Source organism: Mustela lutreola, chromosome 2, assembly GCF_030435805.1.
Source record: "Mustela lutreola isolate mMusLut2 chromosome 2, mMusLut2.pri, whole genome shotgun sequence".
In the NCBI taxonomy this organism is placed as follows: Eukaryota; Metazoa; Chordata; class Mammalia; order Carnivora; family Mustelidae; genus Mustela; species Mustela lutreola.
Window position 1 is genome coordinate 30,619,353 of NC_081291.1, and position 20,977 is coordinate 30,640,329.

General features: G+C 37.7%; 1 protein-coding gene across 3 annotated transcripts; it reads left to right on the forward strand.

Annotated features, from left to right (window-relative positions):
• The first annotated feature begins 1,145 nt into the window (after positions 1–1,145).
• On the forward strand, positions 1,146–20,254 carry CEP15 (centrosomal protein 15). Of its 3 annotated transcripts, none has more exons than XM_059161383.1 (6): positions 1,146–1,344; positions 2,515–2,639; positions 3,263–3,331; positions 4,727–4,850; positions 14,020–14,094; positions 16,255–20,254. In XM_059161383.1, exons 3-6 carry the CDS (start codon positions 3,279–3,281, stop codon positions 16,384–16,386), a joined length of 384 nt encoding a protein of 127 aa, XP_059017366.1. In that variant the 5' UTR covers positions 1,146–1,344; positions 2,515–2,639; positions 3,263–3,278; the 3' UTR covers positions 16,387–20,254. The 3 variants fall into 3 exon arrangements, with proteins under 3 accessions (XP_059017366.1, XP_059017367.1, XP_059017365.1); XM_059161384.1 differs by lacking the exon at positions 1,146–1,344 and adding an exon at positions 1,775–1,864; XM_059161382.1 differs by lacking the exon at positions 1,146–1,344 and adding an exon at positions 1,775–1,864 and having other exon boundaries at positions 2,515–2,625; positions 3,248–3,331.
• Positions 20,255–20,977: the final 723 nt, after the last annotated feature.

Sequence of the window (20,977 nt, forward strand, 5' to 3'; positions counted from 1 at the left end):
AACTTACCTAATAAATAGAGAAGCCGTATACTGACAGACTGCGCAATTGCCAGAGACGCTTCTTCTCCAGTCAAGTGTCTCAAGGATCAGATGGGGGCTGTCATGAAGACGGGAGCTATGACGGCAGATTTTTAAGTAGAAAGTACTTTTGGGGATGCTACAAGATATATTATCACCCTCTGTCTAGACAACCTCTAAGTGTCTGTGAGGTATTCCTGATTACCATTCTCCTAAAAATTGCAAGAAAATTCCAAGGTATTCCTTCAATCACTCCTACGGCAGACAATGAGAAAAGACAGATTCAAAGCTTAAAGGGCTGGTTTGTCCCAAAAGTGTCACTATTCAAACTTACATAAGGCAGGGAGGGGAACAAAGTTTGTTTTAAATAACATACACATACTAACGTGCAGCTTCTTTGTTCTCTATTTCAAGCAACCCATTACCAATTTAACAAAAATCCTTTTTTGTAAATTTACATAAAAGGTAAGAATGCCTTGTAACCATGCAAAAGTTGGATTTCGTTCCTAGAACACAAGGCTATTCAAAGGTCTGTTTTTCATCTTTACTAAGTAAGGCTGTGAAACAGCTAAATCAAACGTTCTATCAGCTGAAGACAGAACCTCTCAAATTATGGTATTTCCATCTGGGATTATTTCAAGGCCATTTTAGTTCCTGAGGATACAGCAGCAAGTAATCAAAAATACTTGTTCTTAGGATGTCCAAATTCTAGTAGGAGTGCACCGATAAACACATAAACAAGTGATTGTAAAATGTGGGGAACACTGTGTTCTGGAGAAAAAACAAGAAGGAGGACAGAGATAAAAAGATGGGAGTTGCTATCTTATACTGAAGGTCCAGGGAACAAGGCTTCTTCAAGAAAGGAGCCTTGAAAGATGAGGCACTAAGTCTATGTGGGTTTCTGGACTTTTCCAAGCAAAGGAACCATGAAGTGCCTGTAGTCCCTAAGCAGGAGAGGGGTTTCATGTAGATATTCTGGAAGTTAAGAAATAAAAGACACCTGGATTGGAGTCCTAGCCAATCAGGTGAAGAAAGCCCTTTACCAACTCAGGTGAAGAAAGCAACTTGACCTCTCCTGAATCTCAGTTTCCACCTCTGAAATTTAGGATAGTGCTTCGTGTCTCACCAAGTTATTTCAAAGGGAAAAAAGGCTTAAGAACGCGCTTGACAGCACTAAGAGATTATTCCCAAGTGTGTAACCTGAGGGCTGTGGGAAATTTCCTCAAGGCTCTACTGACTGCAAGCTCCAACCTGAATAAACAGCCAACCTCATTTATTCCTCTGTCGAATGAGGACGATGGTACCTACATCACCAGGCGTTGTAGGGTAAGAGCTAAGAAAATTCACCTAAACACGGCGACCCGCACACAAACCCCTCAAAACATCCACGATCAGTATTACTGTCCCTCGGGCAGACAGGGGCTCCACTCCTCTGCTTTACACCTGACGAACAGGGGGAAGCTCTCTGAAGCAAAGACCTTTTTTTACTGACTCTGCAGACCATTCAAAACACGCTGGAGTATTCTGAAGGATTTTCCCCCATTTCCCTACTCTGTGACATTCTAGCTTCCCTCTCTAAAACATATTCAGGTTTCATCTTAAAAAGCCTAAAAACGTTTGAGCTACCATCAAACGTTTTCGAAAGGCTCATAAGGACCGCTTCGGTAATCTCTTCCCTGAAGGCAGCGCCGTCACCTTTCGCGCCAGAGGCCCGCCTTTTATAGCAACGTGATCACGTCACCTCGTCGCGCGTGCGCAAAGACAGTGGCGTGACCACGCCCAGGCCTGAGACCCAGCGTCTGCACCGTAGCGGACGCCTTTATAGAAAAGGGCCGAGTGGGACTAGGTGAGTGAAGTCCCACAGCGTTACGGGCGGCCAGTGGGTGCCCTGACTGTCCGAGAACAGCGCAGGTGTTCTCGCAGGGCCGGTGGGGAGCATCTCGTTAAAGGGGGAAGAGCTGGGAGGAGGAGGAAAGGTCGTGAGTCCTCTGAGTATAAGCAGGAAGTTGGAGTGGTTGCCGGGTTAAGAACTCAGAGCCCGAGGATCTTCGGTTCGAAAGGCAGAATTTATCTTGGGGTTTGTCTGGAGTGCTGATGGCGGGCATTACGGAAAAGAAGTTACCGTGGACTAACTTTCCGAGATTTCCTTGACGCTGCATTCGAAAGGGGGAGGAAGGCGGCGACGATTGGTCGGTAGTGATCTTAGAGGATACGTGTCTGTAACTCGATCCTTGTGGCTGGCGGGCGAGTGCTGTCCTCGGTGCTGAACGCAAGACATTGGTTTCTTTAGAAGGAAACCCGTTGAAGGCAGGCAGTGTTTCTTTGCCCTTGGCTGGGATCACTGCTATATGCTTCCATGTATGTGCACTGAAGGAGCAGCTCAGTCTATCCACGCTGGACACTCAGAGATTAGCGACAGTGTGTAAATCATAAAACTTAGCAAACCCAGTGCTTCGCTCCAGGAAAAGAATATCATTCCTGTTTTTTCTCCCTTAGGACAGTCACCTTCAGCTATTGCACGCAACCAGATGATTCGCCTTCGTGCTCTGAGCCTTTAAAGCGCTTCACTTGATCTTTATCTGTATTGGTCCAGGCCCTTCAGTTAAGGTGAGCTTGCTCATGTACCATTAAAATGGGCTTTCCTAAACTCCCCAAATGGGAGTCCTGAGCACCCAGGGTAAGGTGAAGAGACCAGTTGGGCTTTTCCCCACAGTTATACATGAAAAATACTTTCTTATTTGGAAAAGAGATGGTAGAACTGGGCAGTCTTCCAATAAAGGAAAGACCATGAGTTTCCAGTTGGTTCTTATAACTTGTTTGCCTTTCTATGTGTGTGTGCACATGCATAAGGGATGGTATTCCTGTGTTGAATTTTACAGAGTGGATTTTTTTTTCTTTCTGTTGATTCAATAAAATGTTTACTAGTCTTAGTACCAGCTGCTTGTTTGTTTTCAATTCAGATTAAGGTTAAAGTGTGAGGAAGTAAGAGGAGGAAATGTAAAATCTGTTGAGTTTACCTGATTCATGGTGATTTTGGATGCGTCTGGCATATAAAAAACTGTGCATCGTAAATAAAAATGGTTTTAAATGCATTCTTTCATTTTGTACATCATTATATCTCAATTTTTATTTTTCTCTTCTGAGAGAACCAATGGGTTGAGGTAATAAAACAATCAGCTGCTATGAAGCTGAGGACATTAAAGTAACTTTAAATATTTTTATTATTTAGCAGAAAGCTTATAAGGCAGCTTTGATTAAACATGACCTCCTTGTTTGCTCAAGAAATTCACCTTTCTAAGAGACATGAAGAAATGTAAGTTTTTTTTAAAGGCTTATCTAAATTAATAAATTATACTGGCTTTGTTAGTGGAAATATTGTGTGCAGAAGACTTAGGAAGTCTGAAGGTATCATTTAAATTTTATGACACTTGAGAGATTTTGGTGTTCGGGAATGTCACTGTCTCTTAAGAATAACAAAGGTATAATTATGTTCTCTTCTTACAACTCTTACTATTATCTGGTTAAATTCACACTTCTCACCTTTCTAGTTTCCTTACTGATATATATAATGGACTTCTGTACACCTCTTACCCAGGGCAGGCTTCATGAGTATGTGACCTGTGTACTCACAGTTCCTGTACTTGGTTTAATGCTCTACTGTTGCTGTCTTGAAATTCCTAATAGTTTTTTAAAGGAGCCCCACATTTTCAGTTTGCATTAGGCCTTGCAAATTATATAAGCAGTCCTGCACTTATACTTGATAATAACCTTCTCTGCCTCTTTCTGTGGGCTCTCATGTTTTCCTTTAATTAATTACCAGGCCCTCTTCCTTGGCTTTCTAAGATCTTTCCCTTATCAAAATGTTGAAATAACTCAATTTTAATGCTACCCTCAAGAACAGCCCTCTGAAACACAGCATTTCTTAATAACCTCCATAACTATCTGGAGAGTAGTTAGACTGTTATATATATACACACCACATGTATTTTTTATTGTCTGACATTTTTTTAATCAATCATTTAAGAGGACCAAAAAACTTGTAAAATGAGCATTTGACCAATGAGAAATTTTTAAAATATATGTAACAAAGTAGCTTGAAAATTTACTTACAACTTTCTACATCTTTCTTCAATTACTGTTTCACCTTGTTGTGAGTATGCATACATACACACAGCCTCTCATTCATATATGGAACCATCATCTTTCTCTTGGAAAAAGAGGAAAAAAAATATTTTTATTGCTTCTTCAAACATATGGAAGTTTAGCGCAATTCTAAATGTGTAACATGAGATTCAGGGGTATTGAAGTGTTAAGCAGAAGGTTTCGTATAGCAAGTTATATCAATGTATGTGTGTGGGGAGGTATATATAAGTATGTGTACAAAGGGATATGTATTACAGTTTGCATTTTCACCAAAAATTAAAACATGTTTTTAACACTCTAAAATAATTGCAAAGACCATAGAGGCTTAAAAAACAGAAGCATGTAGTTACGACAGATATGTTGATGAAAATAAGAATGATTTTACCCAGATTTAAGACTGACTGGACTATCTAAGTTTTCCAGTGCCTTATTAATTGACATAGTAATTGGTTTTCAAAATAGGATGAACTTGAAGTGAGATATAATTAAATAAATGTTTTATGTTTGTCAAGCAAAAAAATGTACCCTTTAAAAAAAACTTTATATAATTTTTATTTTTTTCTAGAGTATCACAAAGATTAATGTTACTTCAACAAATGGACAATAAATTTATAGATGAAAACAAGGGAAAGGCATCTCAGATGCAAGCAGCTGAGACTGCTTTTAAAAGGAACCTCAGTCTTTTAATGGTAAGTTTCCATGACTTGAGTATAGAGACTTTTTCCCCACCTTTGCAAAAAAAAAGATTTTAAGTGAATTTCATAATTTTGATGTATATTCTTTGTTTTAAGTAATAAATTAATGAAGCACTATCTAGTTTTTAAACCCATGTTAGTTGGATACATTGCATATGGATTCCTTTTTAAATGGAAAAAAAAAGGAAGTTTGTTTAACCTAAGTGTTTTTAATCAACCAGAGGAACCAATGACCATAGAAGAAATTTAGAGGTCACCTTTGTGCAAGAAGTAATAAATACAAGATGTAGCTTTCCATCTTCCATCTTCTTTTATTTATAGGGAGATCCTAAAACCCCATGAACTACCTATAAGGTTTTTAGACCCAACTCAAAACTATTCAACATCATCAAAATAAGAAAAATTTGATTTTGCCCTACTAGGGCCACAGTCAGCACGTAGAATTCATATCTAAAATAACAGATTTCCCATATCTCTCTTGATAGTGATGGAGGAGGTGGTCAAAGTATGTGATTGCGCAGGGCCCCACCATTTGGCCAATGTGCCCATTTGGAGTAAAATCATATGTGTAACATTTTTGGCTGCTTGCTATACTTTGCTTCCAGAATTGTATGGCTTCATCCATAATTAAAACCCTAAAGTTTGCTTCCATTCAAGCTTCCAAGAGATCCTATGACTAAAACATTTGGGAGTAAGGCTATATTATTTAAGTTATAAAGCAGTGTTTTCAGTTTTTTATTGTTAAATATTTTCATCGATAGGCATGATATAGTTATCTTATGTAGTCACTAGAGGATAAAGGAAGAGGAAAATTCAGTTATCTTCTCAGCTTCTGGCAGTTTGATCCACAGTAATTTAAGTCACAGCCATAGTGCTACCAAAGCATTCTATGTTGCCATATGTCTTACTTGCCCAATGGTGTTTGCAATATTTATTTTTAAATGGAAATATATAGGATAATCTGGAATTTGCTGTGAAAAGTCAGAAAAACTAAATTAGAAGGCTTGATGGCTTGATCAGTATTTACCTGCAACAAGTACAGGTACTATTTGGATTTTTTCAAGTAGCTTCCTTTTAGTGAGCAAGTATTTGGTGAATGCCCAGAAGGGCCTTACTACTGAGCTAGTTCTGAGCAGAGAGTGGAGTTAACAAAATAATTCAGAGTTCTTTACATCAACTAGCTAACAGGCTTAACTGATGACATAAGGTTATCACACACAACTTAAGAGACCTTAGTTAATTGAACATTAAGTTATAGGGAATCCTTAGCACTTTAGGAGTACGTATTAAAAAAAAATCATCAAAAGCTAGAATATTCTAACAAGTCTAAGAGGGGAAACTAAGCTGGAGCTGTGTTTGAATAGGAAGAATGCAAGATATTCCATTGCATTCTTACAGAAGAACCATGACCAGAAGAATGAGTGGCTGTGTTAGGTCCGTGGGACCCTGAGCTAACTAGCTTGTGAAGTCACGGGAAACAAGGTTGGATATGTTTTGTGAGACTAACTGAAGAAGCTGAGAACTGATATGTAGGGATAATACAGTACTAAAAGTGTTTGAACAAATGAAAAATAGGGACTTATATAAGAAGCATATGGGTATTTAAGAAAGATTGATTTCCTATTTAGATGCAATGTGATTTGCAGAATGGAGAGATTAGATTTAAGGAGAATAGCTAAGAAATCATTGCCATATCTGGAAGGAAGATAATGAACCTAGTTTCATTGTCATTAGAAGGAAGTTTAGATGGTGTTTTAGCCCCCGATTATAAAAGTAATATATTCTTTTTAATTTTTAAAAAAAATTTTTTTAAAATTTATTTGACAGACAGAGATCACAAGTAAGCAGAGAGCCTGATGTGGGGCTCAATCTTAAGACCCTGGGATCATGACCTGAGCCGAAGGCAGAGGCTTTACCCCACTGAGCCACCCAGTCGCCCCTAAAAGTAAAATATTCTTGCTGTAAAAAAACTGGAAAGAGCCAAGAAGATGAAATGGCATACTTTCCAAATCATCCCACCCAGCTTGAAATTAATGTTTTTATACATTTCCCTTTAGTGTTTTAATAAGCATTTAACTGAGCTCTTATATTCCAGATACAGTGCTTGCTGTTAGACATGCAGTCTCTTCCCTGACTTTTTTTAAAAAATATTTTTGAATACTTGTATATGTAATTTTTTTTATCCTGCTTTCCCTCTTATTATTTTGTTTTAAACTCTGGAAATAATTTTTTAAAATATTTTATTTATTTATTTGAGAGAGAGAGCATGAGAGGAGAGAAGGTCAGAGGGAGAAGCAGACTCCCCGTGGAGCTGGGAGCCCGATGTAGGACTCCATCCTGAGACTCCGGGATCATGACCTGAGCCAAAGGCAGCCACTTAACCAACTGAGCCACCTAGGTGCCCTAACTCTGGAAATAATTTTAAGGGCTCTACCATAGAGGTTATCATGAAAGTGACCTAAATAGGACTTAATCACAGAATTTTCAGGTGGGAGAAACTGTAAAAAGCACAAGATTATATTTTCACTTAAGGCTTTAATTTTTTTTTTTTTTTTTTAGCATAAAAACTATTTTTTTCAAAGATTTAGAAAGGGTAAAAGTGGACCTGCTTTGGCCAAAGGCCCATCCTTGCCTGCTCTACTGTGGCTCTAAGGAATAGTGAAAACCACTGACCTGCGCTGATCTCCTAATTTAGAGAGGAAGAACATGAAATAACTACTCCGAATACCCACTCCCTGTCAAGAACAGGTTCAGTTACATCAGGATATATACTTCAAGGGTGCCTGGGTAGCTCAGTGGGTTAAGCCTCTGCCTTCGGCACAGGTCATGATCTCAGGATCCTGGGATGGAGCCCTGCATCAGGCTCTCTGCTCAGTTGGGAGCCTCCTTCTCCCTCTCTCTCTGCCTGCTTTTCTGCCTACTTGTGATCTCTCTGACAAATAAGTAAATAAAATCTTAAAAAAAAAAAAAAAGGATATGTACTTCAGTACAGAATACATTTGAAAAATGGTTCCACTGAAACTTGAAAACATTCCTCTAAAGATACTAACAAAATAAGGATAAGCTCTATTACCATCCATTATTTGACCTTATTTAGATGCTTTGACCAATATAAGAAACGTTAACATAGAGTGAGCTTTAATTTTTGGAAAGTACGATATAACCCTAGTATTTTTAATTGATAAAGCTATGTACTTAGAAAAGCCAAAGCCAAACTAGTGTATTGTGAGTTGAGTAAAATTAACAGATACAACATAACCATTCAATCCTATATATACAAATGGAAAATATGAAATGACATTTATATTACAATGAAATTATAAAAACACTTGGGAATACTTTTAACAAGGGATATGCATGATTGGTATAAAAATAATTCTTACATTTCAATGGGAGATTTAAAATTTAAATGGAGACATAGGCCTTAATCCTGATGGGGAAACAATTTTTTTTTTTTTAAATCAGGAGTCATAGTGTTATTTTTAGATTTAAAAATAAACCCACCAAAATCTGCATCGAACCCAACAAAATTTCTCTAAATGTATTTGGAAAAAATAAAAGAATGATTTAAAAATGGGAACAATAACAAAAAGACTAATCCCAAAGGTCCAAGCATAATAGTAAAACAATGGACATGAATTTAAGTAGTGAAGAAATTCACATTGAGGGTTTAGTCAATGAAATATCACAAATGATAATGGATTGTTAGTTTCTGCTAGTTTCCCTCTTATGAGTAAAATAAGTTGTGTCTGCCTTTTAAAAACAAACATGATTGGTACAGATTTGGAAGAGAAAGATAATTTTGTTTCTATAAATACTTCCATGATGTAAACAGTCATCTCTTCGACCTCTTTCCCCACCCCACCCCACCCTCCACCAACAAAATTCAGTTTAACCCAAAAGGGCAATTTTGAGGTAGCGAGCATCACCTCATGGAGGTTGGACCAACATTCCAGGGTGAGAAAGAATGGGAGCAGCAGATTAGACATACGACAAGTGCTTCCCTTAAGGTAGGTCCTAGAGGTCTTCTTGGGGCAGCTGGCAGTTACAGCCTTCAACAAACTGCACTCCCCCCCTCCACGGCCAGTGGCTTAGAGGACACAGTCTCTCCTCCTTCCTCCTCACACTTCTCCTCTTCTCCAATTCAATGAAGAGCAAGTTTGACAAATGTTTAAGTGTTCCTTGTACCAATGATCCTGTATCTCGTGCTTTAGGATCTTCTTTTTTCAATCCTAGAAATTGCCCCTTCAGCTAATTAAAAGATTAAACCCAGTCTAGCTTTGGCTGGCTTCACTATATATACTTATAGGAAGATAGATATTAGGGTTAGGAGGAAAGGACAGGTCTAGACAAGAGGAAAGAAAGAAATCTCAGTAAATGAGTTTGTGCTCATAGTTGATCTTTCCTAATCACAAGTCAACTCCTTTACAGAGGCTGCTGAATCCTGTCATGGCGTAATATTTATACCACCATCCATACCAGAAACTTGTTTTTTAATTGTTACATAATATTTCAAACCTATGTATAAAAGGGAATAGAAGATTATATTTTCAAAACACAGCCAATTTTGTTTCATCTACACTCGTCACCTTCATGTCCTACCCCTCAAATTATCTTGAAGCTAATCTTCAGACATCATATTGTTTCATTTGTAAATATCACGTCTTTTTCATCAGTAATTATCACTCAAAGATAAGGGCTATTTTAAGTACAATTACGATACCATGATCCATCTAAGAAATTAACAACAATTCCTCAAATATTCAGTCAGGATTCAGATGTCTCTGATTAAAGTATTTTTACATTTGTTTGAATCTGGATCCAAATAAAGTCTAGTACGTAACTGACTAATAGGTCTCTCAAATCTCTAAAAGTTCCCTCTGCCTTTATTTTTTTTAACCCACTTTTATTTGTTGAAGGAATTGCCTCATTTCTCCTATAGTTTCCCAAATTCTGCATACTGCTAATTATATTGCTGAGGTATCACTTAGTAAGTTCCTCTGTTCCCTGTAATTCCCATAAACTGACAGAAGTTATGTTATGCTACAGGAAGATAATGCAAATAATTTTAAATTTTCTAATAATGACTTTTTAAGCTTTTATCTATTTAAGTAATCTCTACACCCAAAACGGACTCAAACTCATAACCCTAAGATCAAGCATCCCCTGATCTTCCCCACTGAGCCAACCAGGCACCACTCTAGTAACCACTTTTAATAAAGTTAAAAGGCACAGATTAAAGGAAATGTATTAATTTCATATTTCAAATGTAACTGATATTGGAAGTTAGTAAATATTTTATGGGGTTTTTTTTTCCTCATTGAGCCTTCAAAATTCAGTGTGTAGTTTCCATTTACAATGCTTCTTAATTTGGGCTTGTCACATTTCAAGTGCTCCGCAGCCACAGAGCCTAATGGATTAAAAGAGCAGATCTAGAGGCCTGATCAGATTCAGGGTCGATGTTTTGGGGAAGAACACTTCATAATGCCTGGCTATCTCTCTTTCTGAAATGTTAGCAGTCACCGATGATCATGATCTGTTCACTAAGGGTTGCAAAGTGATACTCAAATTCAAAGATAAATGTCCCCTCATCAAATATTGGGTTATACTGAAGTACACTTCATATAGGAAAAAATATATAAGTTCTTGTTTCTTTCTCTGTACTTAGTTTTCAAAAATAGATTGGTTCTCTAATATCCTCCAAAAGTGACCAATTAGATGTTGATGCTCTTAAATACCTCTGTGATTTGAAAGGTCTGGACCCTCTTCAATTTGTATTCCCAGTGATGCTCAAATTATCCCATTTTTACCAAGGGAGAACCTCCAAGTTATCTCCTGAATGCCTTTGACGTGATCTTAACAGTCTTTGATAGTTTTCTTTCTTTCTACTCTGGCATCTTCCAGGCCATCATTTGCCGCTTAGACCTGGAACTGACCATTGCTCCAAGGAGCCCTGGATCCTTTTGATGAGAATACATGTTTAGAGCCCTTCATCTGGGCTCTAGGGATGTTTACTATAACTTTTTTTAAAAGATAAAATTCATCAAGAGCTCATACCAATAATTCCATTTTGATTACATGATTGTAAGACTTTTAACTTAAAATCCATCTTTTACCTCTAACTTTTTTCCCCCTCAAACCAAAAACCTCAGTTCCTAAATAATTTTCCAGTACCAGCATAACTACTCATTTACTTTAACCCATAATGTAGACAGCACTACCAGCAACAATATGATTACTGAGTACAGTTTTCAGTCAGACACTTTTCACTATCCTTTTTGTTCGTGGGGCATATCTCATTCCAGATGCTCAGTCAAAATACTGTGTTCTAAGACCACCTGAGATACTTTTTCATAATGTGGTTATGCCACGAACTAGATGACAGATTCTTTCTTTCCTTTTGTTTTCAATTTTTAGGGACTGGCTTTTTCATTTGTTCTATAATTGTATATGTTTTTAAATGATCTAGTGGCAGATCTATAAGGCAAGATACCAAGGTCTGGACAGGTGAGTCTAGCCTCTCTTCATCTGCTTTTTTTTTTTTTTTTTTTTTTTTGCTTTTCTCCCCCTATCCCCTTGGGTACTTTTTTTTTAAAGTTTTTTATTTATGCACAGGAGACTGTTGACACCTTAGTCATTTATTTACATAATGAATATTTAAGTGTTTAGTACATACCCTGCACTTTGTTAGATTCTCGGATGCTGAAAGGTTGAATGAGGCACAGTCCGTACCTTCTGGCAGCATATAGTCAAACAGAAGGTTCTTAATTGGAAGTAATGGGCTATAACTTGCTACAGAAGGCAGAGATTTTTCAATCAGGCTAAGGAATTCATACTTTATCCTCTGTGTAGTGGGTCTCTATTTTTTTTTTTTAATCTGTGTAAAGACATATTTAAAGTAGTAATTTTAGCAAAACTAATCAATTCCATATGTGGTTAAAGTAAAATGAGAGATGGTCCAAATACATATTTGTTGAACAAGTAAGTGTGATAATAAGATCACAGCACTGAAAATGGCATGGACAGGCTAGGGGAGACATCCTACAGGAGTCATCTATGGACCTTTGAATTTTTAAATGTCAGGGAATAAGAACAGTCAAAGGTAGAAGATACAGCATAGGTATCTGCAGGAGTAGAACTCCCACTATAGTACATTCAGTACACTAAGTAGGATTAAGGGGAGTTTGGTTTCATCAGGTTGAGAAATAAGGGCTGGGAAGAAAAGTTATCCATCCCTCTATATTAATAGTTGAAGCTAGATAAGAGACAGTCTTGGAGAGAGAAAAAGCAAAAAGAGGAGGACAGATGTCACAAATCTTAGAAAGCCCACACTTAGGATTAAGAAGAGAAAAAGGCGCCAACTTAGGAGAAAGAGAAGTAGGAGTCAGAGAGGTAAGCAAAACATCTAAGAAAGTAAAAATCTCACTTACAAAAGAAGTTCTCTGGAGAGGTGATAATCCCTTGTCGACAGGCTGCAGAGATGACACTGAAGTTACTAACCATAGGCCTGTTTTACCAGGTCACAGATCCCTGCTCATATCTACTCTTCCACTGCAGATCTGCTCTTCTAGGAGAGCCAATATCCTTATTTCCTGGTCTTTAAGAGAAGTGTTTATCATCTTGTCTACAGGTGCTAGTGGCACCTAAGTCTACCACCAACCATAAATTTACAATTGTTCTTATAATGGGGCCAATGGAGTTGTGAGTCTATTGTTTGTTTGATTTATGAAAGTAAAAAATAATTTTCCCAGGACGTTGTAAAAATCTCCCTGCAATCACAGAAGAGTTAATCTTCGGTGTCAGTTGTAATGTTGGCATCAGAAGCACTTTAGTGTGCGTCTTGGCCCTGAACTTCTGGTAGGGAAGAGACGTGGCTAATAAGATGGGCTTTTTATCCCTAAATTGATGGTTTTCCCCTTCAAATCACCTTCTTCGAGACAGCAGGTGCATTAATGGTTGTGCAACTTTGGGGAGTCCCTTTAGGGAATTTCCTGTTTTTCCCTTTTACATTTCACACCCATTCCTTGCTCCCGCCACTGCCATCTGCTCGCTCTTTTCTCCTGTTCAGCATTGGATTCTTCACACCCCACTCCCACGTCCTTTTCCATCTCTCTCCGTCTGTCCAACAGCCCTGTACTTAGATTGCTCCAATGCTTGTACATGGATCAGAGAACTTTCTCTTTTCGATCAACTCACTGATCTCACAGGAGAGACAAAATTGACACGGCCTACAGCCAAGGCCTCTGTGAACTTGACAAACATAAGCAAGCACAAGACAACACAGGTGCCAATTTGGGGAGCATGAAATAGAGCTCAGTGTTTCACTGACAACGTGGGAGAGTCCTACATTTCTGGGCTGTACTTCATCCACATATCAAGGTTACATCTTCACCGGGGTCTGCGTTAAATGTAATTGCCCCTGCGCTTCTGCAACCGCAAGAGAAAACGCACACACCCACATGTCACACGACAGATTAAAGCACAGGGCTTACATGTCATCAGCTGAATGATGTACGACACAGCCATAAAGCTGGCCAATGAGAATGCCCCAGAAATCGAGTCCTAAGTACCCAGAATTTTCTGAAAAGACTCTTTTTTGTTGCAAAGTACTGAGGTACCTCATTGACTTTCTTTCGAATACGTGGAGGATTTGCATAAGTATAAAATTAAAAAACAGAATACTGAACAGATGAAATGTGTGACCTTACTATACCATTTGCATGATCTGGACTAGAACTCTTCACTTGAAAGGTTAGCTCAGTGTGGGGCTGATTCTCTGACTGTTTTTGGTACCTGAATATTGGACCGTTTTATCCATCTGGCTGTTTGTAATGGTTTTAGAGCTATGTTAGTGTCCTGAGCAGTTTTGGAAGAAAGTCCTTTTTGCCAGAATTACTGGCATTTACTATTTTAAATGAAAAGGAAGACCTTGAAAGTCCCACCCCCGACACTTCTTATTTTAAAACAAGAAATGCTGCTTTTTCTATTTGAAACTGGTTGATTAAGTAATGATCAGTCCTCCTACTGCAGTGACCTTCCTTCAGTTCAGACGGTTTATCCAGAGAAGAGTTGACATTTGGGGTACAGACATTGCTATTACAGATGCCATTTGTATGTGTTACATAAATACATTTTGTTTCTAAAACACTGACACCTATTATAGGATATAGAAGCCGCAGAAAAGTCTCTGCAGACCCGGATTCACCCAATTCCATCACCAGAGGTGGTTTCTCTTGAGGTGAGAATCTTAAAGAACAAAAGTATAGAAAGAGACCCCATTCTGTTAGTAGTGCATTATAAATTAACTGGGGTTAGATGTGTGCATTTCCCAGATTTATTTATTCCATAAAATAAGATGTGTCTGATTGCTCCTTACATGTCCACAGTGCTGTGCTTTGTACACAGTAAGGAACTGATAAGTATTTTGAGTTTTAAAGATTTATCAAGTGACAATTTTATAAAGATCCTATATCTTTTCATCTAGAAACACCTATCCTGTTAAACCGTAACAGACAGTAGACAGCATGCACTAAATCCTAAGATGACAGCATGCCTAACCAAAGTGCTTTTCCTGTTGGCTAATGTTAGCAGTTCAGTCCTTTCACCAAATTTCAACCAAAGCTATTTAAATGCATATTATCATGCAGTATAGTGTGGCTTTTGTCTGTTTTATTTTGCTCAGTTCAAGAACAGATTGGGAAGACTGTTGGCAAAAATAAACCCTATTTGGTATATGAATATATCTGTGATGAAAGAAAATTTACTACATATAGAATAGTTTTAATTTTATATTCCTAATGACCTTTTTCAAATACAGTTTTGCTTGCTGCCTAAGCAGGGAAGTGAATAGACTCAAAATTAAAGGCTGAGAATTTGCCCTTCAATTTTCTGTGTCATCTAGAGTAGTAAGAAAAGGCAGTGATCAAGAACAGAAAGAGCTGTGGTACAAAGTTGTGCCTTGGGCATGTCTTTTCCGTTGTTGAATTCTCCAATACCTTACTCTGGCCTATACGGGGCCCCCACAATAGGGGTTCATCCAGCAGTGAATGGTGGAGAAACTCCCGACCACAGGCCCTGGTTGGTATTTTCCTTAGCTAGTCTTGCACAACAGGACGACCTCCATTTTAAGTGTGTCTGGCTATTTCTCAGACCACATGCACAGAGGGGTGGATATGCAAAACTGCTCATAATTCCAACTTTCAGAACTCCTATGCCTGGTTAATGTGCAGAGTGAATCACTTGTATTCTTTTTTTTTTTTTTTTTTTTTTAAAGATTTTATTTATTTATTTGACAGAGAGAAATCACAAGTAGATGGAGAGGCAGGCAGAGAGAGAGGGAAGCAGGCTCCCTGCCGAGCAGAGAGCCCGATGCGGGACTCGATCCCAGGACCCTGAGATCATGACCCGAGCTGAAGGCAGCGGCTTAACCCACTGAGCCACCCAGGTGCCCCTGAATCACTTGTATTCTTAATGCTAAGTAATTCTTCGGCTTAATTCCCCAAAATAAGATTGATAGTGATGATCCCATCCAAAATGCCCTCCCATGATACAGAGCTTTTGGCAGTATACTTTTCTTTGGCCCCCTCAGGGCAGTCACCCAAGAACCATCAAAGCTTGTAGATATTATATGGTGATCTTGCCTGAGCTTTCATAGCTTATAGACTTGCTATATTCAGGCCAATAATACAGTGTCTCAACTTCCAAGTTACTGGAATTAAAAATGGTTACATGATATTGGTATTATTTTTCTCAGGATACAAAAAGAAAAAGAAAGGAAGGAAGGAAGAAACTGGGAAGAAATTACAGTTTACCATATCGAGTACTCTTCTTAAAGAAACAGTGGATGAATTATTTTAAGTGTTTTCCCCCATACAATTAAGGAGTCAATTCACCTGAGTCCTGTGCTATAACACACTAGTTATGTTTTAGCTCCTGATCTCACCCCAGGTGAAATCTTTTTATATTAGTTATAAAGCAGTTGTTCATGTCTAGTAATTTCATTGTAATATTTTTAGTATGGGTAATCATTTGGTATGGGATTTGGAAGAGTAAACAAAAACATTTAATGATTGTAGCCATAAATTATACCACTGGTAATAATCACACGGTTGGCCACAAGAGGGCGTGTAAAATCACAATAAAATCCCCAAACCTGTAATTCTGCCAGGCTCCGGTTTTACTGAGAAATTTGAAAATTAACACTAGTAAGTAGCCAGATTTCTTTCTAAAATTAACATAAAATATTCTCTAGAGGAAGTGCATTCTACGTATATGTGTGTATGTGTGTGTGTGTACACGCACACACACACTTCAGTGAATAAACATTTAGACTATTATGAAGAGCCAAGTTCAATTGCTTGATATGCTTTTTTACTTTTGGATGTTGTTTTTTTTCCAGACTCTTTACTGGGCATCAGTAGAAGAATATATTCCCAAATGGGAACAGTTTCTTTTAGGAAGAGCACCATATCCTATCGGTGTTGAAAATGAAAATGAAGCAGAAAATACCGTTCAGAATGAGGCACAGTGATAACTACTTCACATACTCTTTTCAAAAAAAAAAAAAAAAAACCTTTTTAGTACAGCTGAGTATTAAAGAATACGCAGGTCATTTCGGGTGCCTTAGGAATCGAATATGTTCATATTGTCCCGTTACCTCCTCGATGACATGAAGATAAGAGAATCAGCTGACAAATCTCAGGTTCTATCACTTTGAGACCTACTCTTACTTCAGAGTCATGAATTTGCTTTCTGCCAAGCCCATGGAAGTGTTAAGAGCTAATACTGAAAGCTGGACTGTTTATTAAGTAAGTTGCTAAGTAAGTGTTACATGTGTCCTTCTTTTAAAAAAAAAAAATCATTTATAATCATTCTCATCTAAACAATGAATACTTGTTCTGACTTTACATTTTCTAGAATCATTTTGGCTTTTTTATTATGGGGATTGGGTTCAGCACAGAATCCAAGTGGCTGTTGGCCTTTAGTTTCCTTTAACAAATGGAAAAAATAGAGGCACTGAACTGCTTCAATATAGTATGTTAGACAATGGATTTATAGGATTTTGTCCCTTATAGATAATCAAACCTCTGAAGGTTCCGGAGGAAAGAACTAAACTACAAAGCATTTGAGAAGTAGCCAGTTTCAGCGGGGCTCAGACTTGGTTCAGAAAAAGGTCACCTATTAGAGCTAGAAATGGTATTGGATTTTGACTTAGTTAGTTAAGGACTACCAACTCTGTGAATGCAAGTAACTCCCCTCATCTTTTCATCGTTAAACTTGCCCTTCCCTCTCCTTTGTTTTATTTCCTAAACAACTGTCAGAAAGCTTTGCAGCTCCCCAGTCCTCCACTGCTAGAGTGCTCGAAAATTTTTTTTTAATTTTTCTGACTATAGACGCAGCTCCTGCTAGTAAGGGGAGTCTATGCTCATTACAATTCAAGAGTATAAAAATTTCAAACTGGTGTGTGTTTTTACATGAAGACAGTAGGACAAGCTTTAAACAAACAAACAAACAAAACCTATATTGAAACGTCCATTGTGCTGATCAGTTCCTTTAAACTACCATCTTGGAAATATCCTGTTGAGTGGGTGTTGGTGTGGGTAACAATAATGTTGTTTTCATAATATGCGCTGGCAGATTAGCACACTTCTCTACAGTGTTAACAGTTGTAATTAAGGAATAAACAGCACAGAGTGTCAGTCCGATGACAATTTCATCTATAGTGTCACAATACAAAATGTCACAAAATATTAGAACTGTTATATAACTATAAAAAGTATCGGCTTAAAAGCTGAAAGCCTTTAAAAAAGAGAGAGAGAGAGAAAGAAAGAAAACTGGCATAGAGACCAGAACAATTTATACCTTCTCAAGAATGTTCTGACATGAAAATAAATTGATAATTTTTTTTTTCCTGTTACATCACAGTTTGGTTTCTAGCCATCCAGTTGATTTAGCAGGAGAATACAGGGCTTTTTAGCAGCTTTGAATTGGTAAACAGATTTAGATGTAGTAGAAAGGAACATGAGGAATTTTTTTTTTCTTAACATCCAATCTTTCCCAGCATATGCACATAAGAAGGTGAATGAAGCGATGTGAAACTTATTTCTCTTTAGTCAAGTGAAAAAAAGGCTAAACATTTGTTGAGATGGTAAAATATTGTGTCAAGCAAGTAGGCACATTCCAAAATTAAACAGTGGTTGATACATTAACATCCTCAAATATTTGAGTGCACACTTCCTTTGAGTTCTGTAAATTAAATCACCAGTAGATTAGATTAAAATACAAAATGAATAGCAATTTAACCATCTCAGAAAAGGTGGGTTTTTTTCCTCCCCTAAATTGACTAACTTGCTAAATAGTTTCTAAAAAAGAGCATACATTTAATATACCCTGGGTTACGACTTAGGGCAGAAGAGATGTTACTTCTAGGTTTTAGCTGTACTGTTTCCCTGTTACTAGTGAATACCTCAAAAATGCCCACATGTGACTTTATTCCTGGCCCCCACATAGCTTCCCCCCCTTCCCTCCTTGTAGACTGTAACAGATTGCACCACATGGTGTATGTTTAAAAAAAAATTTCCATAGGGACCTAGATACCCCATTAAAGGGCTTTATATTCTTTGAGGCAAATTAGCTTTACATAGGAATTTCCAACTATTGTTTTCTGTAAGGAGGGAAGAAATACCATAGATCATGTATATTTTGTATGGCTCTTAGTAGAAATCAGACAAGGAAAAAGAAAGGTCATCTACTCATACTACCTCCCTGTCCCCCACTCCACCCCACCAATTCAGTACCTTTACCATATGCTACATTGTACCTCCTAGTCATGAAAACTAAACTATGAATTTGTTTTTGCTTGTTTTTTTTTTTAATAATAACAAGATTTTCAAAATAAAGTTCATTTCAAGATTTTCTTTAAACAGCCTTCCTTGGATTATTGCAAATGTGTAAATATTCAAAGCTCATTTTATGCTGGAATACTTTTAGTACATGAAATTATTAAACTATAAAATATTGAGGTCAGAAGGAGCTGCCGTTTTTCTCCAAACTTCAAAAAATAAATTTTACTAGGAAAAAGCCCAATACTCTAGAAACCAGACATCTGGTCTTTCCTGGGTGTTGGGAGCAGTGTGAATGAAAATGAGGTCAAATGGACAGTTTTTCCTTTGCATTACATACAAGGTGTTTTCACTTGTCAACTGAAGACCGAGAGGGCTGTAATAATCTTTACCTTTCTTCACAATTTGGTCTTCTCTGCCTCATCCCCCTTTTCCATCAAAAAAAAAAAAAAGAGAGAGAGAGAGAGAGCGAGAAACAGAGAGATGGGTATGTGGCTGTATTTTTGAATCAAAATTAAGCTTACCTGGGATTATTCTGTCACTTCTAAAATAACCTGAGACAAGCCTGGGGGTGGAGGTGGGGGGTTTGAAAAACCAGGGTTAGCAATCACAAGAAGGCCCTGTCAGGTTTTAGAGTATAAAATTTAGTGCACAAGGCCATGAGTTTGGTTAATCCACAAAATATATTCTTTTCTTTCCTTATTCTATTAGTCTTTATTACTCTAAACCAATTCACATTTTATATTTAAAATAGACTTTGAAAAAAGTCTTAAATCTTTCTGATGAGTTTCTACCCTCCCTGTTTCAAGAACTGCCCAACCATAATAGCTACATGGCTTGAAAACACTTTTCAACAGTCTGGCTGATCTCTTTCACTTTAATTAGGATTCTAAGATTTTTTTTTTTTTTAAGTGTTTCTGACTAAAACTTTACTCTTCAGAGAAGGTACTAACTAGATAGTGAGTTCCAATGCAAGAAAAAGAGGAAAAGCAAGCAAGCAAGCTGCAGAAAATACGGAGAAGGGAAAAAGAAATTACTTTGAGAAAGCTTTAAGTTGAAGCAGGAAGTGCCCTCCCCACCTTCTCGTGGTGTTTTTATTTGTTTCTCTTATAATTTAGAAGTTGATTTGTCTACATAGGAAATTTAATTCCCTACTGCTAATAAAAGAACGTTTTGAGTTTTCTGGGACAAACACAGGGACGTGTCAAACTTCAGCAATTAAGGAGAGGATTGATATGTGGATTTGACACCTGGCATTGTGATCTCCTTTTTCTAACTAGAACTGACATTATATCCTTACCTAAATCCAAGACAAGGAAAAGGACGCCAACAAAGACAGAGGCTAAAAAATACTTCCGGACATCACCTTACCTCTCAAGAGTCAAGTTTCCTTGCTTAACAAGAGAAAAAGGACCCGGTTCCCTACTTACAGTAATGTTGCAAAGTTCCTGCTATTTTAAAACCTCTAATTTGTATTTCAGAGACAGAGCCTGAGACTGCAAAAGCAGTATCTCTACTGACTAGCACGAATCAATAAATAGTTGCTCGGAACAGAAACGGCGGCATGTTCTCATTTAAGAAAGGGATGATTTGGGGCGCCTGGGTGGCTCAGTGGGTTAAGCCTCTGCCTTCGGCTCAGGTCATGGTCCCAGGGTCCTGGGATCGAGCCCCACATCGGGCTCTCTGCTGAGCAGGGATCCTGCTTCCCCTCCCCCCCCTCTGCTTGCCTCTCCGCCTACTTGTGATCTCTCTCTGTTAAATAAATTTAAAAAAAAAAATTAAAAAAAAAAGAAAAGAAAGGGATGATTTAGTTTGTTTCTATGTTTTTGATGATAGATCATTTAACCTTCACTGTTAGGGTCAAATGATTTTTTGTTATTCCTTCGTAAGTCGGGGTTATCATTGTACAAGGGTCTCTATAGTGTCTATAGTGTACAAGGGACTATAGTGTCACTTTGGGGACACTATAGTCAAATTAGAGGGGGATAAAATTCGATGTATATAATTTCTCTAATCCATCTCTATCTTCTTTCCTTTCCCAATACAACATAATCCTTCTCCGTACCTTGTTTCCAACCATTTATAAGGTCTATATAACACAGACATTTTGTACTAGAATGCTCTACCCCAGGAAAACCAGTAACACTGAGATGTTCAAAAGAAGCTAAATGTAGAACCTTTTAAAATGCTATCCAGGAAAACATAAAGCTGGGTAACATGTAAGCACCATTCATTCATGCCTTCAACAGATCTTACTGATTGCCCACTGTGTAGCATTCA

What these genes read in the sequence shown, in the direction of transcription:
- CEP15 (XM_059161383.1), top strand. Translation starts at nt 3,279, where the DNA reads ATGACCTCCTTGTTTGCTCAAGAAATTCACCTTTCTAAGAGACATGAA. An exon ending in TCTAAGAGACATGAAGAAAT is followed by an intron (nt 3,332 to 4,726) that starts GTAAGTTTTTTT and finishes ATTTTTTTCTAG; the next exon opens with AGTATCACAAAGATTAATGT. An exon ending in CAGAGGTGGTTTCTCTTGAG is followed by an intron (nt 14,095 to 16,254) that starts GTGAGAATCTTA and finishes TTTTTTTTCCAG; the next exon opens with ACTCTTTACTGGGCATCAGT.